This window comes from Electrona antarctica (assembly GCF_951216825.1).
Source record: "Electrona antarctica genome assembly, chromosome: 6".
Classification (NCBI taxonomy): Eukaryota; Metazoa; Chordata; class Actinopteri; order Myctophiformes; family Myctophidae; genus Electrona; species Electrona antarctica.
In genome coordinates, this window is record NC_136811.1 from 5,739,619 (window position 1) to 5,766,693 (window position 27,075).

The window sequence follows — 27,075 nt, forward strand, 5'->3', positions numbered from 1 at the left end:
AGTCAGGACAAGGACAAGGTCACATAGCATCATTATCAGACAGCCATGTTTGGATTGCTGGGCCACTAAGAGCAGTGGTTCCCAAACCTTTTCATGTCGGGGACCCCCAAATTGATACTAATTAGCCTGCGCCCCCCCCCCCCCCCCCTTATTTGAAAAGATATGCCTGGCAAGGACCCCCATAAGAGAATATTTCTAAGGCACCCCCAGTTTGACATGCATTAGTCTACGTACCCTCATTTCTATCTGGGTCCGTATATAGTAAAATCGAGTTAATTTAACTCCGAGTGTAGAAATGGAACCAAATGGACCATTTGGGTCCATTTGGTTCCATTTGTACACTCTCAGAGTTGCAGACCCATAAGGGTTGATTTGGTTCCAAACTATCATTTAGCTGGGGACCCCCTGGAACTCCCTCAAGGACCCCTGGGGGTCCCTGGACCCCATGTTTGGGAACCACTGACAGCACACGATACAACTAGTATTGTGTGCTGCGCTGGGCTATTTCTTCACTTCAGTAACGGGGGTCTCCCTCTCCAGCTCTGTATGTTGTTCATGTGTGTGTACTACTGTGTAGCCTTGGACTATCATACATTATTTTATCCATTCTTCTGACATTTTGCACATATTAATCATATATAGATGATAGATTTTATTTCGGTCCGTACAGGAAAAAGGATTACATACAGACGTACATACATTAATATCCACTAATAACTAGTGGTACCGAAATGGTATATGATAAGATACAAAAGTAAAAGTCAGACATCGAAGAGCGTCATGATTCAAGGCTAATGTATGTGTTGCCAGTGTTGTTTTTGGCACAAATTTCTGTTTTAGTCGTAGTCTCTTGAATAGTTTTCACTTAGTTTTAGTCACATTTTAGTCACCCGGAATGTTTTAGTGTTAGTCTAGTTTTAGTCGACTAAATATCGTACGATTTTAGTCGACTAAATGTACAGTTGATTTAGTCGACTAAAATGTATTTTGGCAGGCCTTGATGCCGTCGTAATGAGCTGATCTACAAGCTCACAACACGTCGCAGCGCGACGCGTTTTACAACTAATTGTAAAATGACTTATACTGGATCTCTTGTCCACTAGTCCCTTCCTAACATTTTAGTCTAGTTTTTATTTGAGTATATTTAGTCTTAGTTTTAGTCATCATGGCTTAGTTTTCATGTAGTTTGCATTTAGTTTTCATCAGTGAAAAAAGGTAGTCGACGGACATTTTTCATTTTAGTTTTAGTCGACGAAATCAACACTGTGATACAATGCTGTATCAAATCAGGATAAACACTTTTAAATAATAAATAGGAAGTGATAAAATGAAAAGGTGAGCAGGCTGAATTAGAACGGGAACACACAGAGCTAATCAATGGGTTCTCTCACCACCTGATTGGATGAATTTGGTGTCCCACGACTCCCACTCCACCTGAAAATGTATTCTCTGTTTAATCATACTGAACAGACTTCACTATTGCACTGATTACTATCAGAACATATATCGATGTTTAACTTTTAATAAAAACAAAACAAACATTTTGTTTTAACACAAAAACATCACAGGATTTACAGCACCTTTTTAAATCCACTGTGAAATGGAAGTTGTTTTGTAAAGGCTGCCTGTGCAATGTTTAACAAGGAAGTACATTCCTGATCTCCTGGTCTGCAGTTTGGGAGTTTGGTGATTGTTAAGTTCTGCACAGGCTGCCAAAAAAATGGCAAGGGAAAACAACAGATTTAAACTGTTGTTTCACAAAGCCACCACTTTGATTTTCACTCTGTAGGAAGCAGGAACTCACATCAGTATATTTACATTACTTAGAAGTTGGAACAATAGAGCTAGACGTGGCAAGAAGATAAAGTTACAGATATGGGAGGGACACAGCAGGACAGGAACGTTTCCCAACAATAACAGCAGCCTAAGAGGAGCAATGGCAGCATGCTCGTCTACGACATCACCAATGAGAAGTCCTCTGAATACCAGTAAGACGTATCCAACATGGAATGTCAGAACAGGTCAGCTCCATATATGGAGATCTAAGGGTTTGAGGTCAGATGTAGAGTTGCTGGCCAGTATTTATGACATCAGGGATCTCCATGGGCTTAATATGGATGACATCAGGGATCTCCATCCCTGATGATGTCACATGCTCCATCCCTGATTGCGCATTTACAATGGAGGAAAATGCCAGATTCCGAGACAGAGTGGATAAAAAATAAGCCACGCACCCTCGCATGGATAGCATAGGATTGTACTTTGTTGGTTACATACCAATATTAATATGTTTTTGCAGTGTTTCCCCTAGCCAGAAGCTGATAGTGTGTGTGTGTGTGTGTGTGTGTGTGTGTGTGTGTGTGTGTGTGTGGGGGGGGGGGGGGGGGGGGGGCATGCATGCTCTTGCAGCACACATCCATGCGTCGGACCTGTGCCGCTAGGCTGGCCCGGGAGCTTATAGATCTGCTATTTTTTTGAAAAATTGCTGTATAAGAATAAGAAATGCGAACATTTTTTAACTATGCAAATGCATTTACATTTTGGGGATCCTCGACATGAAAAGTTTTGAGCTCCACTAGTGAGCAACATTAGTTATTCAGAAAACTGTAGCATCAGCCTCAGTTAAAAGTAAAGTACTCTCTGACTGTTGGTGATTTGAATTGTTTGTGTGTTTTTTGCAGATGAGCGTTTGACAGCGGAGGAGATGGATGAGCAGCGCATCCAGAATGTGGCTTACCAGTACTTATGTCGACTAGAGGAAGCCAAGAGGTCAGTTCTGGAATTCATACAACTAGTCTGTCTAGTATGACTGGTCTGTCTTAAAAAACGAGTTCTTTCAATTGTTATTCTATTGTTTTTTTACTTCATGTTGCCGCTAGTCCCGCAAATTTCAAATGCTTAAGTTCCGGTCATACAGTCTGGAGAACGGAAGCTCTGATCATGAGCAAGCGATACAGCGGAAGTGAAGCTTCCTCCCCACTTTCTGTCTTTACAATCGCTCAAATGTGTATCCCAAATATAAATCAAAATCATCATAGCAGCATATATAGCTCGCTGCTTAGCAGAAATGGAAATGGAAAAAGTTAAATGTAAAGATGTTTTCAAATATATATTTTTCTTGAATGGAAATGTCAAACCGATGCCAGCTTCCGTGTTCAGATTTCGGGAGGTTCCAGACTCTATATCAGGGGTGGGCAACTTTGACGATGGAGAGGGCCACTATATTTCCACACTCACTCCAGAGGGCCAAGTGCATATTACTGTCGTAGCAAAAATAGCTGATCTACAAATAGCTGATCTGGACAAACACCTAGGGCATCAGCAGGGAGAGATCCCTGCCACCGCTCCGCCACCATGAGACGTACTGGGGTTAAAGGAGCGAAACGTTGATGAATGGTGGTCCCCAGCTGATGACCCGTTTAGGCCCACAGAGGTGTTCAGTGAGGTGTCACAGCACACCTGTTCAAAAGGCACTGGAGGAGGTGCGTCAGGCAGAAATGCCCAGCAGGAATACCAACACCTGTATCTGATATGTAGATCAGCTATTTTGCTATATTTGAATTGAAATACTGAATTATTTTTTCCTTTTTTTTTTTTTCTTAAAATTAGAATCCTGAAAAGTAACCTTTTTTCAAATGCATTTAGTTTTAGTTATGATGAATACAAATACATTGGACACAAAAAGACAACATTTTAATACTAGTCGTTGAGAAGTACTAGTCATTAAGTATAATTAAAGCGGGGCATGTTTGGAATTGCAACAGCTGAAATCAATACATCAGTATTCTGATATTAACCTGCGGGCCGCATTAAGTGAAGGTGGGGGCTGCATGTGGCCCCCGGGCCGCCAGTTGCCCACCCCTGCTCTATCTAATACATGGCATTTGGAGATTGTACAATAGTTGTCTGGCTATTATATGCGAGACTACAGTTGGAGGCCATCGATATTGTCCTTTTCTTTTTGCTGAGGTTTGCGTGATCTGCGCTAAAGGACAGTTAACCCATTTTAGGCGGGAACCCCTTTTGGTGTTTTAAACATTATGTTATAATTTAGCTATTGAAAAATAGCAGATCTACAAGCTCATAGCGCGCCACCGAGTGGCGCGCTACGAGCTTGTAGGTCTGCTATTTTTGAAAAATCGTGAAAATATTTATTTCAGAAAACTGGAGGATTTAGAAGGATTTAAAAAAAAATTGAGGTCAGGCCTAAATGGGTCAAATGATAAGGGACAATATCGGTGGCACCCAACTGTATGTTGACTATGCTGACTATGCTGACTATGCTGAAGTACACTCATCGTGTGCGTGCGTGTGTGCAGGTGGTTGGAGGCAGTCCTTCACGAGGACGTCCCAGCTCCAGTAGAGCTAGAGGAGGCGTTGAGGAATGGCGTCCTGCTGGCCAAGCTGGGTCACTGCTTCGCTCCCAACGTGGTCCCTCTGAAGAAGATCTACGACCCGGAGCAGCAGCGCTACAAGGTGCACACACACACACACAGAGTTGTTCCGATAGCGATACTGTTATCGGGTACTCGGGCCGATACCACCCTCAAGTACTCGAGTCGTACTCTGACCCGACTAACACAACATTCAATTCACACTAGGCTTAACGAATGCAACGGGAGCAAGTCTTACCCGCCAACACTGCAGCAAATCGCCCAAAACAGCCAATCTACAGTACAAGTATAAATGACAGATCGGAGAGATCCATCTGCATCTATTTCATTGTCATATTATGAAATTCAATTGAGAAAATGGGGGTAAAACAAGTATCAACAAAAACATGCATCGGTACTTGGTATCGGCGAGAAGTACAAATTAAGTACTCGTACTCAGTCTGAAAGAAATGGTATCGGGACAACTCTATGCACACACACACACACACACGATTAGACAATTATGAAATTATTGTGACAACCCTAATTGTGTGTGTGTGTGTGTGTGTGTGTGTGTGTGTGTGTGTGTGTGTGTGTGTGTGTGTGTGTGTGTGTGTGTGTGTGTGTGTGTGTGTGTGTGTGTGTGTGTGTGTGTGTGTGTGTGTGTGTGTGTGTGTGTGTGTGTGTGTGTGTGTGTGTGTGTGTGTGTGTGTGTGTGTGTGTGTGTGTGTGTGTGTGTGTGTGTTGTTCAGGCGGCCGGGTTGCAGTTCCGTCACACAGACAACATCAACCACTGGAGGAATGCAATGATGGAGGTCGGACTGCCAACGGTAAATAGACTACTGAGACAAAGTGCCGTCGGGTCAACATTCAATGGATTTATAGAAGAGGCCTTTAGAAAAGATAAAAAGCTTTATTGATCCTCCTGAGGGACATTCTGGTGACATGGCAGCAGCGCCAGCGATAGCCTCATGGTTGAGATGCAGTTGAAATGAAATGATTACTATATTTACCCAGGGTATCTGGGCTAAGCTCAAGAACTTGTTTCCAGCCAGGCCCTGCTCATAGAACATTTCATCGTAGTGGTTCAATGCCTTGTTCAAGGGCACTTCAGCGGTGGTAATTTTAACGTGTCGGACCGCTGATTCGAACTGGCGACCTTCCGGTATCAAGACCGCTCCGCAATCCGTTCGGCCACCGCTGCCACTGTTCAGATTAAAAGTAAAGAACAAGATGGAATATTATTGTTATTGTGCTGATCGTGTATGGAGTTTTCTGTACTTTTTATTTGTTCACGATAAATATCAGATCAAATTAAATCAAAAACAGACAAAATGTCAATAATGACAATGTGACAGTCCAAACTAGGGATGTCCTGATACACTTTTTTGGATCCCGATACCACCATTTCTGTGTTAGCCAATACCGATACCAGTGTTGTGATCTCGTGTTGTGTTCATACAGTTGGGTGCCACCGATATTGTCCCTTATCATTTGACCCATTTAGGCCTGACCTCAAAATTTAAAAAAAATCCTTCTAAATCCTCCAGTTTTCTGAAATAAATATTTTCACGATTTTTCAAAAATAGCAGACCTACAAGCTCGTAGCGCGCCACTCGGTGGCGCGCTATGAGCTTGTAGATCTGCTATTTTTCAATAGCTAAATTATAACATAATGTTTAAAACACCAAAAGGGGTTCCCGCCCAAAATGGGTTAACTGTCCTTTTGCGCAGATCACGCAAACCTCAGCAAAAAGAAAAGGACAATATCGATGGCCTCCAACTGTAGCTATCTAGCTATATATCTCGTTTTGTGTTTATAGCAGACTCCTCACGCATACAGTATGTGCACTTGCGGTTTGTGCAACTCCAAAGCAAACTCCACATGCCCCCAACATTTTATTTACCTGCCATAGTGTCAACCCCTTACCCCTGTGTCGGATCGGTGGTTAGATGGCATATTCGCCGATACCGATATGACCCGATATGACAAATAAGGGGCCGACACCGATATTGTCCCATACCGATACAGTATCGGGACATCTCTAGTCCAAACCATCAGTGAAGTGTTTCATTTTGGATTAGAGAGAAGTAATTAACCCATTCTGGGCGGGAACCCCTTTTGGTGTTTTACCCCCTCAGGTTGGGACCCATTTTTGGGTTCTGTACAGTATGTACAGTATTCAAAAATGTAAAAATGTTGATGCTGCTATATAAATATTTGAAGTTTTTCAGAAACCTTAGGTCAGGATTTAGAGGCGTTTTTAGAATCGGCCACATGCCTAAATGGGTTAACCTATCATCTGACTGACTTGTGTTGGCAGCTCTTCCAACCAGAGACGACAGACATCTACGATAAGAAGAATATGCCCAGAGCCATCTATTGTATCCATGCCCTCAGGTCAGTTTAAAACCATTACAACTATAGTTGGTACACTTTTACTGTATCCATGCTCTCACAATAATCCCTTTACTGGCTTGTGAGTGGCCAGCCAAGTTACAGGCGCCATTTAGATTACAGCACTCTGCCACAGTGCTGCAGGCAGGGTAAACTAAATATGCAGATATACAACTGCAACATGATATGATATAGTACACTTTATTGTCAGTTTGCGCTGAAATTTGTCTTGCGACCCAGTGGCCTTTTTGACACAACACAGAGAACAGAAAAGAAAATGGACTTGCATACATAAAAATCACACCCGTGTGAACTGAGTGGTGCAACTCCCCCCCCCCCCCCCTCTCTGTCTCTCATTAGCAGGCAGCAGTGCAGCACTATCTCTCTCGCTCCGTTTCTGGCACAACAGCGCCACTTTTGGTAGTCATTGGTACTCGTGCTCATAGTGACATAGTCGGGTGAACACATGGGTGAACACATAGGTGAACACGGACATTGCTGTTCCTTGGAGTGGTTGCACCACTCAAAAAACATCAAGGCAAGAGCAATGTCCACAGCTCAGTCTGATAACACCTCTTGTAGTTATGAGTTTATTGTTTGGCAAATTGTGTATGAATCCATATTGACGTTTGTTTTGGTGAAACTACTATTTGACTTGTCTCTCCAGCCTGTATCTGTTCAGACGGGGACTGGCTCCTCAGATCCACGACCTCTATGGGAAGGTCAAGTTCACTGGTAAATACAATGTCACTATCCATGAATCCACATTATTATAATGATCAAAGTACTCATAATGATACACTAGCCAGTAGCCACAGCCACCAGACTAACGCTAGTATTGTTTGATAATGGCAAAAAAATCAGTTACTTTTTACAATCCAAGATGCACTTTTAAAACGTATATTTATCTACAGTTGCTCATGATCACATTCTTATTTGTTTCAACAGATGTAAATTGACACATCAACATATATGAATGTACAGATGTACTTTAAACATAATATTAGCATAGGAATTAGGGATGCTAATCGTTTAATCGCTTAATCTCCGTTAAGAAGAAATGAGTCAATTAAACGTAACAGTTAATAACTCATCGAATTAATCGAAACGTCTCTGCTTTTGCATGTGATGTGACAGACAAGACAGTGCACTTTTCATTTGATTATATATCATACAAAGATGCCATTGCCTGGCCATGTATCGCAAATGGTCAAATCAATATTTGATTAAGGAATATAATATGCCTTTTGTATTCTTTCTGTAATATTTAAACGCCGCTTATCAACTAAACGGTTTATCGATCGCTAAGCTTATCAAACCTTATCATCTATCAATTAATGCATTCATTGATAATTCCCATCCCTAATAGGAATGCATGTACAGGTGTACAACTGTACAACACATCATGTTATACATTTCTTCTCTTACTTCTTTACCTTTTTTAAGTTATTTTGTTTTTCTCTCCCCCGGCCCCCCATTAAACACGTAAAGCGTCTTTGAGTACTTAGAAAAGCGATATATGAATCCCAGATATTATTATTATTGCGAACGCAGTGATTGCGAACGCAGTGAGCATTTACTATGAGACCCAGCAGATCATGTCTGTCTGTGTGTCTGTCACGCTGTAACACCACCCGCCCACCACCAGAGGGTGCAGCTGTATCACACACAGAAACACACATGCACGCACACACACACGCACACACACGCGCGCACACACGCGCGCACGCACACACACACACACACACACACACACACACACACACACACACACACACACACACACACACACACACACACACACACACACACACAACAACTTAAAAAAAAGTTAAGTTGTTAAAAAAAAAAACTTAAAAAGAAAAAACTTTAATAAAAAAACTTTCAAAAAAAAGTAAACAAAAAACTTTTAAAAAAACTTTTAAAAAAACTTAAAGAAAAAACTTTTAAAAAAATCTAAAAAAAAAAAAAAAACCTTAAAGTACGTAATTTATTCTAATTGTTATTGCAATTTACGAGCTGCGTTCGCTTCCCGCGTTTGTGCGTCTTACTTGTTAACATTAACATGAACATTTGTTTCATGTTTTTAATTGTCTCCAGAGGAGGAGATTAACAACATGAAGGTGGAGCTGGACAAATATGGCATCCAGATGCCCGCCTTCGGTAAGATCGGTGGAATCCTGGCCAACGAGCTGTCTGTGGACGAGGCTGCCGGTAGGTCGTCCACTTCAAATGTCTCCTTCACTGGTGTTGTCCACTTCAAATGTCTCCTTCACTAAGGGTGCTGCCACACTATGGAAAGAGCCGCGCACGTTCTCGGCTGCGCGCAGCTTAAATTCCAAGTTTTTAGACAGCTGGTGGATGGAAAAGAAGCTCCACCTCCGCAGACTTTTTGCGCGACGGCCAGATTCCCGGAAACGCTCTCCTCCGCGCAAAAAGTCCGCGGAGGTGGAGCTTCTTTTCCATCCACCAGCTGTCTAAAAACTCGGAATTTAAGCTGTGCAGAGCTTAAGAAGTGCGTGGCTGTCGACCGTTTTGCGCTTAGGTGTGGAAAGGGCTTAATCACTAGTGTTGTCTGCTTTAATGGAAGTTAAAATAATTTCAGCTTAACTTTCTGCTTTTTCTGATTAACATTCTGATCGGGAACCCCTTTTGGCATTATGTTACACTTTAGCCACTGAAAAAATAAATAGCAGATCTACAAGCTCATAGCGCGGCACCGAGTGCCGCGCTACGAGCTTGTAGATCTGCTATTTTTTTTTTTTACATTCTTCAAAATGATTCGCACATCTTTAAATATATATTCTTTCAGAGTGAACGTTTTTAACTCAAATCTTTGCTTCTAGGAGGGTCCCTGGAACTACATATTTTCAGATGGGCCAATTACATATAGTTTTTGGGGTCCTTGACATGAAATAGTTTGAGAACGATTTTTTCTGAAAACTGTCACGATTTAGAAGACATTTGTAGAATCGTCCTCAGGTCTAAATGGGTTAAAACACTTAACACAGTATTGTAATCATAAGGAACACAAATGTATTGATTTATTTTGAATGTTTTATTCAGTTTTCAGTGACTAAAACATTTTTTTTCCTTTTTTACCAAACTGTATGGTAGAGTAATACACAACATAAATACAACTGCAGTTGGTCTGCCAGATTCTTTAGTCTAGCAGGACACCTACTGGTTGAAAGTGGTATTGCGTGATTGAACCAATAATCCTCTGCATTATTAGGCCAGTCAATCTAAGCTAAAAAGGGGTGTGACCCAAAATAAATTGCAATAGTAATCGTTCAAGGTTTTTTAATGATCCTTAGGCCTCATACACATGTATCAAACGGATGTTCTGTCTGTGATTAAATTCCAATGGCAGTCACATGGTTTTACCAACCATTTGTGTTTGAGGCAGCAATCAAACACAAATGTTTTGTCAAGCCTCATCATGTCATGTGACTCCCATTGGAATTGCATTGTGGCAGCCATCAAACACAGAGCACAGAACATTCGTTTGATACGTGTGTATGAGGCCTCAGAGTCACTCAAATAACATATGCAAAATCGATTATTATATACATTTTGGGATGATAAATTCAGGGGTTGAACGTTGGGGTTAGGGTACCATTGAAAACCTACAGTGTATATAAGGCAAACATTTCAAATTTGAATTATGCTTTAAAGGAGCATTCAGTGATTTGGGTGATTTGGAAAAGACCCTGGTCCTCCCGGTAACAAGATGTGCACATGCACACGCTCTACAGTGGGGGAAGTAAGACAGACCAACAGCACGTGCACCAAGGCCTGCCCCACTCGATCATGATTGGAGGAAGGCCCCTCTCATCCTGATTGGATGAAGGCTTTGCCACCCAAAGCCCAAACCGAAACTAGGGTTTTTTGACCCCAGGGGCTCACTGGGGACAGGGAGGAACTCCTTATATGGTCAGAACACTTTATAGTAGGGAGGATTATCCAAAAAATAAGAAAAAATAAGTGATATTTGAATTAAGTGAAATCACTGAATATCCCTTTAAGTAGCATGTCAAACTGAACCCATTCCAAGCATTAGCTTTGCACGAAAAACACTCCCTGGGCTAAATTCGACCACAGCCACTTGTGATGACCTCATCACATTTGTGCAGACTGCTATGGCGGTTTATAGTTAGTAGTTTCTTAGTTAACAGTTTCCAGACTATTACTGCTGTTCTGTTTTTTCCCGCGCAGGGGACTCGAGCTTGTAGATCTGCTTTTCTTTTTTTTTTAATAGAATATTCTTTCGCAGCAAACACTTTTAAACAATTTCTTCCACTGTGTTGTCCACTCCAGTCCATGCTGTGGTCATAGTGATTATTAACCCATGTTTTAACTGAAGTCGATTCTACAAAATGTCTTCTAAATCATGACAGTTTTCTGAAATACCTATGTTTCTATATCAGTGGTGCTCAATATTTCATGTCAAGGACCCCAAATATGATATGTAATTGGCTGCCAACCCCCATCTGAAAATGTGTTGTTCCAGGGACACCCCCCAGAAGCAAAGATTTGAGTTAAAAACTCAAGATTTGCACCACATTTTCACGATTTTTCAAAAATAGCAGAGTACTTAGAAAAATAGCTCGTAGCGCGGCACTCTGTGCCGTAATGAGTGATTACTATGTAACCCAGGCAGAACTGTCTGTCTGTCTGTGTCACACTGTGACACCACCCGCCCACCACCAGAGGGCGCAGCTGTATCACAAACAAAAAAAAACACACGCACACACACACACTTAAAAAAAAGAAAATTTACGTACGTAATTGTTGTTATTGCAATTTACGAGCTGCGTTCGCTTCCCACGTTCGCGCGTCTTGTTAAACCAATGTTGTCCTACTCACCGTGTCGTCCACTCCAGTCCACGCTGCGGTCATCGCCATCAACGAGGCCGTGGAGAGAGGAGACGTGAAGGTGACGGCGGCGGCCCTGGGCAACCCCAACGCTATGCTCACTGGTCTCCAGGGGGCGCTGATGGCCGTCTACCAGGAGATGCTGCACCAGGCCAGAGCTCACAAGACCGCCTCTATGTCCAGACGGGTACTAAGTGTTGATTTGGTTTTAGTCATTATAGGATCAGTGTTGTTTTTTGCAGGACATTTCTATTTTAGTTTTAGTCATAGTCTCTTGTAGTAAGTTTTCACTTAGTTTTAGTCACATTTTAGTCACCTGGAATGTTTAGTCTAGTTTTAGTCGACTAAATGTCATGAGATTTTAGTCGACTAAATCTACGGTTGATTTAGTCGACTAAAATGTATTTTGGCGGGCCTTGATGCCGTCGTAATGGCTGATTCTACGCTTGCTGAAAATAGCCGATCTACAAGCCCACAACGCTTTCAGCATGCAACCAAGTATAAAATGACTTACAGTATACTAGATGTCTTGTCCACTAGTCCCTTCCTAACATTTTAGTCTAGTTTTTATTTGTTGACGAAATTGTCAATATATTTAGTCTTTTTTTCTTTTTTTTCATCATAGCTTACTTTTTATATAGTTTCCATTTAGTTTTTGTCAGTGAAAAAGGGTAGTCGACGAAAACATTTTGTTCAAATAGTTCAAATAGCCGATCTCCAAGCTCACAATGTGTCGATGTAAATCGGCTTGCTATTTTAAGGCAAATAAGTTTAGGGGTAAGGAAGGGGTGGCGCATGATAGGGCTCATAGTCTTTTGAATCAAAATGTATGTCATTGTCATTTTAGTCAACTGAAAAGTTTTAGTCAAGTTTTAGTCGACTAAATATCATAAGATTTTAGTCCGTTGCTTTTGTAGACAAAAATGTATTTTGGTGGGCCTTGATGATGTTGCAAAGGCTGATTTCACACCTTGGTTGCATGCTGAAAATAGCAGATCGAATGCGACGCGTTGTGAGCACAACTACGGTAATCCTAAAATGTCTTGTTGTGTTTCGTCTCTGCAGGCTGATGGCTGTGTGGAGAAGGACATCTATGAGGAGTATCTGACTCAGACTGAGATCCAAGACAACCTCAACAAAGTCAACCGTAAGAAACACACTTCGTAGACCTTGTAGTTCTTTATATATTTACTATGTCCTTTGACCCTGAAACAGTTTGAGCACAATTGATATAGCAACTTACGTTTTCCAGAAAACTCTTCGGTTTTAGAAGACATTTGTAGAATCGGCCACAGCTCTTAATGGGTTAACTTGCGTGAGGATCGAGGAATGCACGGCGATTAATTGTCAAGGAAATTGCGATTAACGTTATGACAAATAACTTAAATATACAAAGAAATTACGGATATATTTAATAACTGTATACTTCGCATCACGAAGTGACGCCTCGTAAGCTTGTAGATCAGCTATTTCTGCCATTTTTTGGGGGGGGAAATGTATGAACATTTTTCAGCATCATGGGAAAAGATTATGATGATTATACATGTAAAATAATTGCAATTATCTCGAATAATTGCGATTTGACGATTGTGTCATAATTGTGACAGGCCTAAGCATGGGTCATAATAAAGTGAAAGGCTTATATTTGTGTGTGTGTGTGTGTGTGTGTGTGTGTGTGTGTGTGTGTGTGTGTGTGTGTGTGTGTGTGTGTGTGTGTGTGTGTGTGTCCTTGTCCAGTTCGTGCGGCCATAGAGCAGGTGGACGAGGCGGTGGAGTATGGGGATGAGCTGGCCCTCCTCTCTGCCCTGCAGCTGCCCTGCTTGGCCCTCAGGGGCCTCCGTAGCGACCACGGCCCCTGGTACCTGGACCAGCTGACCACAGACAGGGACCAGAAGGCTCTGGTCAGTGGTGTGACTATGAGATCTGATTAAACAAAAAAAACAGATTTGTTTCTCATTGTAATCATTGTGTGTGGTATCGATAAAGTTCTCAAAATCTGCCCTCGGGCTCCATGAGCCATTTTATAATAATAGTAATTTTGTCTGTTTGAGTATTTAGCTAATATCTATAATGACGATGGTCCTGACTGGTGTTTTGCTTTTACTCTGTGATAGTTATCAAATTCTGCCCAACGTGTTAGGGCCGGGCCTAAAATGTATGCTAATTACTAGTCGGGCCTCGCGCCAGACCAGTTAGGGCTAGGGTTGGGATTCGTTAGGATTTTAACGGTTCCGGATCCTTCCCGGATCCCTCTTAACGGTTCCGGTTCCTAACGGTTCCCTTAACGGATCCTAATATTATTTTTTCCCCTTTTTTTCTGACATAGATTATGCTTATATTATAACTAACCTAACCAAGTACATAATAAACACACATTCATTAATTCAATTATTGAAAATACACTTTACAATTATGAGGTGGCAGTGTGGCACTATTATTTAAACTTCACCACCACCACCACCAGCTAGACACCACAACAATATCATTGTTGCAATTTGTACTGTATATTGCAATTTGTACTGTATATTAAATATAGCCTACAGTACACATTGCAATAATGATATTGTTGTGGTGACAAATGTTGTCTTTAATGTTCAGATTAATTTAATATGAAGGACCCCTTACCCTAATGGAAACAAGCCATAGTGCTTTCTTGGATTATAAAATCGTTTTAGCAGACCTTGTATTGAACTGTAGGCTACGTTCCTGTGCTTTTTTTCTGCAAACTGTTCATAAAGTAATCAATCTATGGAGGTATGCACCTAAACGCTGGGCTCTCAACAGCCACGCGATTAATTTAGAACCAAATCAAAAGCAGTTGAGTTGCTTATAAGTGCAGACAAATTGATTTGGCTCTATACTATAGTTAACGTGATTCATAAAATATCAGACAGAAAGACGTCGAGTCATTGGCGTTCTAAATTAACACCATTAACAACAGTTGTACAATACGCCGCGGCCTAATGAAAAGCTCTGTAGACGACAGTAGTTTTTATTTTCTATTACGTTACTAGCCTGGGGAAAGTGAACGAGCCTTGCATCATCCTCGTCCCCCGCCGGCTAGCTGTGGTGGAGTTGCGGGGAGAGCGGGCACGGCTTTCCGCATGGCTCACAAACGCGATGTGCCTAGATTATTCTCGTGAGTTGTGGACTCGTGTAGGCATATTGATTTTGAGATGTTTCCTCAATGTGGACGTGGTGCAAAACTGCAACTGGTACAAGTTGCAACAACCTTTGCAGCCAGGGAACTATAGCATCGCATTTATTGCACTTGCGTGCTCAGCCTCAGAGTAATTTCCCTTTAACCACACTTTGGAGATCTCTTCAACATACTGTCCCAGTCGCTCCGCGGCGGTCGCTGAATGCACAGAATAGTGGGCGTATCCTCCCCGACCCCACTAACTCACTCATGTAGGTTGGGTGACGTCACCCCAGTAACTTGGCTCTGCTTGCATGCATGCACAGACACAGCGGAGCTAAATGACGACTGATGAGATCCGTTTGGGGAACCGTTAATAAAAAAACTATGGAACCGGCTCCGGATCCGCAATGTCGGAACCGGGTCTGAAATGGACCCGGTTCCAAATCCCAACCCTAGTTAGGGCCCAGTTAGGGTCGGGCCTTAATGTTCAGGCCTATAGAGCACCGAAGTCTGACGTCAATATCAGTAGAGGTTGCAATTCCACGGGTTCATGTACTTTTTATTTGCATTGTAATCCCCATAGGGGGATTTTAGATAGCCTCATATGTTCTTATATGTGTTTGAAAAATAAACAAAGCATCCAGGCCGCTTCACTCATATGGATATGAAGAATCAACTGACTGAGAGAAAACGCTATTTATTAATTGTTACTGCTACTGAATTAGTTAAATTTTTGTTAGAAACAGACTAGTGACTGACTGTCGCAAACTATACAGAGACGCCTCCCTGACAATAACGCTGAGACAGCTTGTTTATTTTTGGACCACAACGCTTTTTTTAAAGATTTTAAGATGGCCCCATGTTGTTCTCCATAGAGAAATCAAGGGGACGAGCGAGTGACATCAGGACTTCGGCGCTCTATTGAGAACTCTCGATAATATCATTAATCCCGATATCCAATAATCGTGGCATGTAACCTTCATATATAATTGTGTTGTAGGACACGGGTTGTGTGGACCCTCTAGAACCAGCAGAGGTACAGCAGGCTGTGACCACAGCCAACCAGGAGGCTCAGCACAACAGAGACAGTAAGAACAACAACAACAACACGTCCTGCAAATAACACGTAGCGGAACAGATAAACCAGTGGTTTTCAATATCGAGGTCCATTATTTATTCGGCATTTTAGCCACCCGACCACCATTTGATGAGATTTAGACTCTCAGACCCAAAACACATAGGGCTCCATTTTCGTCACCGCTAAACCCCTTATCCCTATACTATTTTGCCTTTTTTCTTTTCTTTTTTTTTTTACTATTTTATAAAACATTTTTGAATAGTTAAAATGGCCAGTCTACAAGCTCACAACGTGTCAATGTAGATTGGCTAGTTGGAACTATTCAAAAATGTTTTTCAAAATTCTTTCAAAAAAGGCAAAGAAGTTTAGGTATAAGGGGTTTAGCACTGACGAAAGTGGAGCCCATAATATTTTGTTATCGATGGATAGGATTTTGTTCACAATAATTCCATGCTTTATGTTGATGTTGATTGATTGATTGATTGATTACTTTATTGTAAAAATACATTTCAAAAGGATAAAGTCACAAGAAAGCCGTTAGGCTTGTTTCCGTTGTGGTCCTCTTGGGGAAAGGGGAAGAGGAGCAACAATACAATACAGACAAACAAAAAAAACTTTTGTATTTTGCCAGGAGACAAAAAACAAACAAACAGAACAAATTCGTAAAACCTGACCAATAAAACTTTGTGTGTGTGCGTGTGTGTGTGCGTGCGTGCGTGCGTGCGTTTTTTGCTTGTGTGCACGTGCCTGTGTGTGTGTGTGTGTGTGTGTGTGTGTGTGTCTACAGTGCAGGCAGCAATAGACGGGGTCAACGCAGCGCTGCGAGGCGGTGACCCCAGGCAGACGGTCAGAGCTCTGATGAACCCGGACGCTCGTCTCCCCGACGTGTTCCCCTTCGCAGCCACGCTGTACCACAGCCAGCTGCTGACCCTGACCCAACAGGTATACTGTTTACTACACCACTGTACCACAGCCAGCTGCTGACCCTGACCCAACAGGTATACTGTTTACTACACCACTGTACCACAGCCAGCTGCTGACCCCAACAGGTATACTGTTTACTACACCACTGTACCACAGCCAGCTGCTGACCCAACAGGTATACTGTTTACTACACCACTGTACCACAGCCAGCTGCTGACCCCAACAGGTATACTGTTTACTACACCACTGTACCACAGCCAGCTGCTGACCCCAACAGGTATACTGTTTACTACACCACTGTACCACAGCCAGCTGCTGACCCAACAGGTATACTGTTTACTACACCACTGTACCACAGCCAGCTGCTGACCCCAACAGGTATACTGTTTACTACACCACTGTACCACAGCCAGCTGCTGACCCAACAGGTATACTGTTTACTACACCACTGTACCACAGCCAGCTGCTGACCCCAACAGGTATACTGTCTAGTCTACACCACTGTACCACAGCCAGCTGCTGACCGAAAAGGGATACTGTTTACTACACCACTGTACCACAGCCAGCTGCTGACCCTGGCACAAATGTTAGTTTTCGTGCCAGGGCAAGGACCCCCAAATTGATATGCATTTGGCTGTGGACCCCTATCTGGAAATGTGTTGTGCCAGGGACCCCCCAGAGATGTTTAAATAATAATAATAATGTCAGATATAGATAGATCTGCTATTTTTGAATAGCGCTTCGTAGGTCCTTGGATGTAGAAAACTACAATCGGGTGCTTTTTGGACTGGGTTTCAATATAGGACAAGAGATGTAAGATGAACCAGCAATGAAGTCTTGAAAGCATTAAAAGAATACATTGATCTAAGTTAAAGTGACAAGGGCAGCTTGTTCCCAATATATAATATTTGGATTGTTAAAAGTATACTAGTGTTACATGTCATCTCTCCGTCTTGCCACCAGGGTGCGCTGCAGCAGGAAGACCTGTACGTGGCGGTGGAGATGCTGTCGGCGGTGGCTCTCATCAACCAGGCCCTGGAGGCCAGGGACGGAGGAGCCTTCTGCGTGGCCCTGGAGGACAGCTCTGCTGCGGGGCTCACTGATGTGGACGACACACTGCTGCAGAGGTCTGTCTGTCTGTCTGTCTGTCTGTCTGTCTGTCTGTGTGGCTCTGAAGGACAGCTCTGCTGCGGGGCTCACTGATGTGGACGACACACTGCTGCAGAGGTCTGTCTGTCTGTCTGTCTGTCTGTCTGTCTGTCTGTCTGTGTGGCTCTGGAGTACAGCTCTGCTGCGGGGCTGACTGATGTGGACGACACGCTGCTACAGAGGTAGGTCTGTCTGTCTGTCTGTCTGTGTGGCTCTGGAGGACAGCTCTGCTGCTGGCCTTACTGATGTGGACAACACACTGCTACAGAGGTAGGTCTGTCTGTCTGTCTGTCTGTCTGTCTGTCTGTGGCTCTGGAGGACAGCTCTGCTGCTGGCCTGAGTTGTGGACGACACGCTGCTACAGAGGTAGGTCTGTCTGTCTGTCTGTCTGTCTGTCTGTCTGTCTGACTGACTGACTGACTGTCTGCGTGGCCCTGGAGTATACAGCTCTGCTGCTGGGCTGACTTGACTCCTTTCCAAGCGAATTAGCAGCGACTACTCCGAGTCTCTCACGCGTGACTGAACTTCCCACCCTGTCTCTATAAGACTGATGCCGGCCACCCCGTCAGAGATTGGCTGCAGGTATCATTAGACACGATGACATCATGGCCCGCTATGCTCTATAACGGCCTCGACAACTTCAAGCCCAAAGCTTATTGATTCTGGCCGGGCTCATTGCATTTGTTATCGAGTTTGTAATGGGCTCTGGGTTTCGAGCTCCATCCCTACCCATTAGACAATGTAATATAGGATAGATGATGTATAATGTTCTGTGTTATTGGATATTGATGTTAAATCGTGTGCATTATTGATTGTGAATGTATATAACGTTCTGCCTGTTTGATTCTACATCAGTAATGTACTGTTTACCTTCTTCGTTCTTCTCCGTTCAGGTACTTTGAAGAGTTGTGCGTTTTGAAGAGACAGGCTGGCCACAGTCTGCTGACCTGGAACCAGCTGCAGGCGGGAATCACTGCAGTCAACGGCTCTCTGCAGAAAGAGCACGACCGTACGGATTCAAATATTTGTACACTCTGAGTTAAATTAACAGTGGTTTTACAATATAAATCGGGGTACCAGAGACAGGATGCACGATAATTATCGGCCCGATAATTATCATCCAGTGCCACCTGGTGAACACCAGTTTTGGCCCTCGTTGCCACCGAAGCCCATTATAAATAAAAGAAAGAAAATGACATTATATTGTGCATGTAATGTGCATGTCATCACCTGACATGCAGATTAGAGCAATTTTCAAAATATGGATAAAAAAAAAAATGAATATATATTTTTTTCAAAAAGGCGTCCAAAGGCGCCAATGGCACTCGCGGCCACCAGGGGCAGGCGTCCTGTGGCACTGAGACGGTTAATAGCTCCGATAATATATTGTTCTTTTTTTTATATATATAATCTGAGAAATGCCCAGGTGAATAAAAAAAGTTCAATGTAAAAATGTCCCATACTGTTGGGTGAGCCGTTCATAATACAATTCAGGTATGAAGCCGCGGGCCGCATAAAATCCATCCCCCGGGCCGCATTTGGCCCGCGGGCCGCACTTTGGAAACCCCTGGCTCAGGTCAAAGCTGTGTTACGTGTACCGTTAATCACTAGTCTTTTTTTATGTCTGTGTCTATATTTTTTTATTATCGGTTATTGGTATCGGTCTTGAGAAGCAAGAAGTTAACGATAGCGGTATCTGTTGCAAAAAAATCAATATCGTGCATCCCTTAAATGCTATTAAATCGGGGGTCCGTAGCATAATGTGTGTGAATTTGGGGGTCCATGAAATTAATGTTTCGGAATCACTCCTAGAGCCCTACAAATCCTCCCTTATCGGGGTCACTGGCATATGATTTCAAATGGAGGGTCCGTGGCCTAATAAATGTTGATTTGGGGGTCCTTAACACAAAGAAGTTTAGGAACCACTGCCATATTGAGTGTTGCACACCCGTACGGGGCCATTTGCAACCCACTCAAGGACACTTTGAGACCCACTGGTGTAGCAGAGTGTTTCCAGTGACTCTGTTTGACCAGGGGTTGTTCCAGGGGTCCCTGGAACAACATATTTTCAGATGGGGGGTCGGCGGCCAATTACATATGATTATTGGGGGTCCTTGACATGAAAATGTTTGAGAACCACTGATATAGAAGCATGAGGTATTTCAGAAAACTGTCAGGATTTAGAAGACATTTGTAGAATCGTCCTCAGGTCTAAATGGGTAAAATAAGGTCTATGAGGAAAATGAACGGGGAATTATTTTCCGGGTCTCTCGTCGACGTCATGAAAGGGGGGCGCGACTGCGGCACTCTATAGGGTTGATGATAAAGCACGCTCCTTCCTGTCCCCTGTGTAGAGGTGCTGGCTATAGGGTCCATAAACCAGGCTCTGAGCAGGGCAGACCCTCAGAAGACGCTCTCCGCTCTGCTAATGCCCTCTGCTGGCCTGGAGGAGGTGCTGCCAAACAACTCGCGGCGGTACCACGAGGTCCTTATCCGCGCCAGGAAGCAGAAAGCCCACGTACGTATACATTGCGACTATATCGTTGCTTGCGGGCATGTTTCAATGTATGTTTTTTTTTTTTTTTTTTTTCATAATAATAATAATAATGACTAGAAAAGTCGCAATTTTGAAAAAGGCCCCTCCATAATTAGAAATTTTCTATAACGTGTGTGTGTGTGTGTGTGTGTGTGTGTGTGTGTGTGTGTGTGTGTGTGTGTGTGTGTGTGTGTGTGTGTGTGTGTGTGTGTGTGTGTGTGTGTGTGTGTGTGTGTGTGTGTGTGTGTGTGTGTGTGTGTGTGTGTGTGTGTGTGCTTCTGACCGTCCAATCACAGGAGAGCGGTGACCCTGGCGCTGAGCTGTGGTTGGACGAAATCCAGGAAGGAGTGAGCAGAGCCAATCAGGAGACTCAGAAGGCTCTGAAGAGTGAGTCAGCAGTTTATATTGGTTCTAAAATAAAATATAATTGTATTCAGTTATTTTTAATGGGATACTTTACCCATAATCCATCTGAACTTTCATGCGATTGTATCTCGCATGTCATTATTTCATTATACAATGCATTATCTATGTACTGCTAGTACTATGTAGTTTAAGTCTGATGTCCATTGTTGCACTTATGTCATTAACATAAGGACTGGTGGTGCAATATCAAAGAAAATAAGGTCAAATACCCACTAACTGAATAAATAATAAGCAACTATGTCTAAAATAAAACTATGTGCAACAAAAACCTTCATGCTCTCCTAACTATCAAACAAAAATCACACCCGTGTGAACTGAGTGGTGTAAGGTTTGGTACGGACAGACACGGGTACATCGCTTTTTTTGGTACGAACAGACACGGGTACAAAGCCAGTTGTTGGAGTGGTTTACACCACTCAAAAAGTGGAGTGGGTGGCACTAATTAGGGTGTTTAATAACAGATAATGGCTTTACAAACAGACTAACACTACAACTGAGCTACCAGACCAACTAGCAGGGGTCAACACAGACAGGCACTCCATACAGAGATTTTCTATAACGGTCTAAACTAGGAAGAACATGTAAAAGAGTAGATATATGGAAAAACAAAACGCACACAGAGGTCTCCACCTTTGCAATCATTTCCTTCTCCAACTCCGAGTTCTTTACAAGCATCTCCTTTCCTCAGAGTCCTTTCCATGAATAATACTAGCACCTTTTCTAGCACATTTCACACGCACATGCCGAAACACGCATTATAATAGGCAAAGAGTACATAAGAACGGAGATGTTAAATACTCAACTAAAAGCAAGTGTGAAGAGGTGGGTCTTGAGCGGTGCTTCAAAGATGTCTACAGAGCGTGCCTGTAATGGGAGTTTATTCGAGGCTGTCGGCCTGTAGAAGCAGAAAGCTGCTTCACCGTGTTTTGTAGGTTAAGGCTTCCCTTTGTTTCTACATTAATTCCCGAAGTAGATTAACTGGGCATAGACATTTCTATTTCTCTTATTATGTTTCTATGTTATTCTTGTGTGTTCTCCATGAGTCATGGCGTCCAGTTCCCACCTGATGTCGTGTGGGAGTCCAGACTGCTCCAGACCGTATTGAATAACCGCCACATTGCATAATGTCTTCAGACTAGGACTTAAGTCCAATATGTACAGCGACAGATCGCTGTCCGTCAAACCTCCAAAGAGGATGACACGATCTCCCACCAAGCAACAGCAACCATGAGTCAAATACCGGCCTTTCCCCTTGGGCTTAACCTCCGTCCAGGAAAAGGTGTCTGGGTTGAATTTCCACAGATCATCGAACAATTGATTATCCTCATGGTAGTTTTCTCCGCCATATATATAGAGCTCTCCGTTGTAGGCGAAGGCTGAATGACCCTGGCGTCCTTGAGGAAGAAGCTGTGCAGAATGTCTCCGGGTCCAGCAGTTGGTCTCCGCGTCAAACACTCGTGCCGTTGCCGTGCCACGCACGCACTCCCCAAACACAAACATCTTAGTCCCGATGAATGTGGCAGAGTGATATAACGACGCCAGGATCGGAGTGCCGACGCCGGAGTCGATTAAAGACCAGGCCGCCGTGGCGGCGTCAAACTTGTGGATGTCGCTCATGGTGTGTCCGTGATTGTATCCGCCGTAGACGTACATGGCCTTCCCCAAGACGGCGGCCGAGTGGCCGGACCTCGCCTTCGGGACGGCCCCGGAGGAAACCCCGGGAACGAACCATCTGTGGGTGTCCACGTCGAACGCGTGAAGCACGTTGCAGGGCTCCTTGGCGGCGCATTTCAGCCCCCCCCAGATGTAGACGGCGTGTTCTATCAGCACGGCCGTGTGGAAGATGCGTTTGGAGGGAGCCTCGATGAGGCGTTCCCCTCTCCCGGGGAACGTCTCGGAGTGGTGCAACTCCTTCCAGCGCAAAGACACCACGTTGAAGACGTGAGCGACCATGACGTGATTCCTCTGAGGGTTATGACCGCCGGAACCTCCGAAGGAGTACACCCTGTGACCGACCGCCACGGCAGCATGATCGTGTTCATTAGCGGGTCCTCCTTTCACATGCGCCGTCCAGCTTAACATGTTTTTAAAAAGTATTCAAATCGATCAGTCAAACATTTGACAAAACCGTGCACTAGTGTGGATACAGATACATGTTCCTCTAGTCTTTGCTAAAACAAATATATGTCAAGTTGCCTACAGCAATAATCAAAAACAAGTCCATTGTGAAGTAGAATGGCAGGCTACTTCTCGTGCTAGCACTTATATTGGAACAACCGGCACAAACGTCACTCAAAGTAAATCCATCATACATCATCTCATTCCCGACCAATCACAATTTACGTCCTCACCTTCGTCATCAATGTTTGTGTTGTCCATACATTGTCAGTGGCATTTAATGTTTGTGTTTGGACAAAGTTTGGATTTCACACGCCAAAAGCTGGACATAGGAAGCCCCCTCCCACCACTAATATTGTCTCCGTTATTTTAACGTATGTGTTTGTCCAGTGTCTCTGGCCGTAGCCGCGGTAAACCAGGCAGTGAAGGAAGGGAAGGCGGCACAGACACTGCGAGTCCTGAAGCTGCCAGAGGTGGCGCTGCCGCGGCTGGCGTCGGACTGCGCCGCCGGGTACCAGACTGCGCTCACTGGCCTGCTCCGAGATAAGGCTCAAGGAGGTTTGAGACTTTGGGCAGCGCATTTTGATTTTAGTTTTAGTCATAGTCATCTTCAATAGTTTTCATTTAGTTTCAGTCACATTTTAGTCACCCGGAATGTTTTGGTGTTGGTCTAGTTTTAGTCGACTAAATCTACAGGTGATTTAGTCGACTAAAATGTATTTTGGCGGACCTTGATGTCGTCATAATGACTGTTTTTTTTTTTCAGCAAGTGTAAAATCACTTATACTGGATCTCTTGTCCACTAGTCCCTTCCTAACATTTTAGTCTAGGTTTTTATCTGTTGACGAAATTGTCAATACATTTAGTCTTAGTTTTAGTCATCATAGCTTAGTTTTCATTTAGTTTCCATTTAGTTTTTGTCAGTAAAAAAAGGTAGTCGACGAACATTTTTCGTCTTAGTTGACAAAAACAGCATGAAATGCAATAATATGATAAACAACTTGAGTTAAAAGTAGAGTAAAAGAAGTGTTGTGTTGTCCCAGGTGATATGATAACATTCTGTGTTGTGTTGCGTGATGTCCACAGGTGACAACAGGAGTCCATGGGCTCGGACCGTCACGGAGGAGGGAGGGACGTATTATTTCCACATGTCGAAGCTGGAGGGCTTCTGGGACAAACCTGCAGGGTTCCTGCAGAACAGCCTGTTCCTGAGTCACAGTGAAATCCAGGTGAATAGATAACATATTATTGTGTATCTGTCTGAACTGCATTTTCCTTGCCCAGCACAATCCAGTGTTTTTGCGGTCATGGCACACCTGGAAAAGCCAAGGGACTTTTTTTTTAAAATGACTTTTTCCGGGCCTGGACCAGTTTGGGAACATTTGCGAAGAGTCATGGAAATTAGTTTTATTCATATTTTAATATAATTCCCCAAAAAATTAGGGCCTTAGCCCATTTTGGGCGGGAACCCCTTTTGGTGTTAGCATTATGTTATGCTAACACCATAGCGCTCATAGAGCTATTTTTGAAAAATCGAAGAGCGACTGTCATAGAAACATAGCTTTTTCAGAAAACTGTCAGGATGTAGAAGACATTTTTAGATTCTGATCTCAGGTCAAAATGGGTTAACTGGCATCCTCTCATGGAGTAGTCAAGGTTCTGGTCTACAAAGAACCCTCCTAGGATGTGAATGTACTGGCTGTTCATAGCGGTGGTTGTTGAGAATACAGAATATGCCAAGCCAAATGCAACTTTAACAATGATTGACTACGTAACTAAGTGTACACAATGGCTGGCATGGGATGTCTTGTATTCGGTCTGGGAAGAAACGGGAAGCCAGTGGACTTTTCAATGAAACGTCATGAAACAGTTTAAGTGCCAGGGACGTTAAGACGAGCTGAATCTAACTATGTACTGATTGCCAGGGACGTTAAGACGAGCTGAATCTAACTATGTACTGATTGCCAGGGACGTTAAGACGAGCTGAATCTAACTATGTACTGATTGCCAGGGACGTTAAGACGAGCTGAATCTAACTATGTACTGATTGCCAGGGACGTTAAGACGAGCTGAATCTAACTATGTACTGATTGCCAGGGATGTTAAGACGAGCAAAAAAAAAAATATATATATATATATATATATATATTTTTTTTTTTATATATTATATTCTTCTTCTTTTTTTCATGTTTTTGAAAATTCCTCTAATCTGGTGTGCAGGTGATGACATGCACATGACATGCACAATAGAATTACATTTTCTTTATTTTATTTATAATGGGAAAAGTGGCACCCAGGACCAAAACTGGTGTCCACCCCCTGGCACTTAAAGATGGAGTGCCACGATGTTTTCCCCCACCCTAAAACATGATCATCAGGTATTATTATAATATAAGGAGGAAGAACTTTTCCAAAAAGTGTACAGTATCTATCTATAAATGCACCGAAAAAATGTCTGTCAGTCATTCTGTCTGTAGTCTGTCCTTCTGTCTGTAGCCTATACTTCCTTATATTAACCTGACTCCGCCAGATGGGGCAGTAGAGAGTACTCTCTACTGCCCCATCTGGCCAACATCATTTGCTGTTCATATATTCAGAACGGGTAAGGACTAGTTTGTTAAAATCATGCTTTTATGTGGACACGCCCACCAGTTCATTAAGTATGCCTGGTTTGCCTGGTGGGTGGTGATGGGTGGTGATCCACCTGAACTGAAGCTGCACCCACAGATGTAGTTGTATGAAAAAGGGGGAGGGGCTGATAGTGTGATGTCACTATATTGCTGTTTATTTCATTGGCCCGTTTGACTGTCAAGGGTTCAGCCTCCAGGAAGAAACCTTAAATTGACCTCATTGTCAATGGCAAATATGATACATGTGTGGACAAAAGCTGTATATAGGAGGGGCTAGCGCCCCTTAACCCATTCTGGACGGGAACCCCTTTTGGTGTTTTAAGCATTATGTTATGCTTCCGCTGTTGAAAAATAGCAGATCTACAAGCTCGTAGCACGCCACCGAGTGGCGCGCTACGAGCTTGTAGATCTGCTATTTTTGGAAAATCGTGATAATGTGGCGCAAATCTTTGAATATATATATATATACTCTCAGAGTGAACGTTTTTAATTCAAATCTTTGCTTCTGGGCGGGGTCTCTGGAACTACATTTTAGATGGGGGTCCGCGGCCAAATGAAGATAATTCTGGGGGTCCTTGACATGAAAATGTTTGAGAACCACTGACATAGAAACAACTGTCAGGATTTAGAAGACATTTGTAGAATTGTTCTCAGGTCTAAATGGGTAAAAAAAACTAAAAAAACACCACAGTCGCGCACACGTGTGTGATTATTATGTATGTGTTTCTCCAGGCGGTCGTGGGCAGCGTGACTGCCTCCCACACCAGAGAGGCCCAGTGGAGGGCCAACGGGTGGCTGGTGGTCCGCCTGCAGGCCAGAGCCAGAGGCTACCTGCTGAGGCGGAGGCTGGGAGCGCGCCTGCACTACCTCAACTCACAGCTCGCTGCCGTCGTCACCATACAGGTTACTTTAATTATGCTTTGTTTATTATTACTAGTTTTATTAGAACAAAGCCTTGAATGATTCATCCTGCAAGAGGCCGCGATGCAGGGTTCCTCATGACATTCCTGGAAGTATAGTTTTCCGGGCTTTGAAAAGGTTTGGAATTAATCAAATGTTGTGGAAAATATTTGGATATACATAGGTTATAGTTATATAGTTATAGTTTTATTATTGGTGCATTTACATTTTTTTTGTCATATCTGCCCTGTGCAACTTTTGTTGATAAGGCCTAAAAGCCACACAATTAAAGGTAGGGTAAGTGATCTTTTTTGGTTAAAGGTATATTCAGTGATTTCATGTTTTGTTTTGTGATAATCCTCCCTACTATAGAGTGTGCTGACCATATAAGGAGTTCCTCCCTGTCCCCAGTTAACCCCTGGGGGTAAAAACAAACCTTATGTTTCGTTTTCAGCCTTCCACCAATCAGGATCGAGCGGGGGCGGGCCTTGGTGTGTGTGCTGTTGGCCTGTCGCGTGTCCCC

The 27,075-nt window shown here is 43.2% G+C and overlaps 1 protein-coding gene across 2 annotated transcripts in view; it reads left to right on the forward strand.

Moving 5' to 3' along the window:
- Window positions 1-27,075, forward strand: part of iqgap3 (IQ motif containing GTPase activating protein 3) — a 53,636-nt gene that overhangs the window by 729 nt on the left and 25,832 nt on the right. For both annotated transcript variants that reach the window (XM_079504247.1, XM_079504246.1), the window contains exons 2-19: window positions 2,682-2,769; window positions 4,320-4,476; window positions 5,126-5,203; window positions 6,698-6,774; window positions 7,439-7,506; window positions 8,872-8,985; window positions 11,658-11,836; window positions 12,715-12,796; window positions 13,387-13,550; window positions 15,792-15,879; window positions 16,657-16,811; window positions 17,757-17,920; window positions 18,836-18,951; window positions 20,297-20,460; window positions 20,775-20,865; window positions 23,413-23,580; window positions 24,109-24,251; window positions 26,385-26,555. In XM_079504247.1, the coding sequence (XP_079360373.1) occupies window positions 2,682-2,769; window positions 4,320-4,476; window positions 5,126-5,203; window positions 6,698-6,774; window positions 7,439-7,506; window positions 8,872-8,985; window positions 11,658-11,836; window positions 12,715-12,796; window positions 13,387-13,550; window positions 15,792-15,879; window positions 16,657-16,811; window positions 17,757-17,920; window positions 18,836-18,951; window positions 20,297-20,460; window positions 20,775-20,865; window positions 23,413-23,580; window positions 24,109-24,251; window positions 26,385-26,555 (2,267 nt within the window). The remainder of the gene's footprint in view (window positions 1-2,681; window positions 2,770-4,319; window positions 4,477-5,125; window positions 5,204-6,697; window positions 6,775-7,438; window positions 7,507-8,871; window positions 8,986-11,657; window positions 11,837-12,714; window positions 12,797-13,386; window positions 13,551-15,791; window positions 15,880-16,656; window positions 16,812-17,756; window positions 17,921-18,835; window positions 18,952-20,296; window positions 20,461-20,774; window positions 20,866-23,412; window positions 23,581-24,108; window positions 24,252-26,384; window positions 26,556-27,075) is intronic.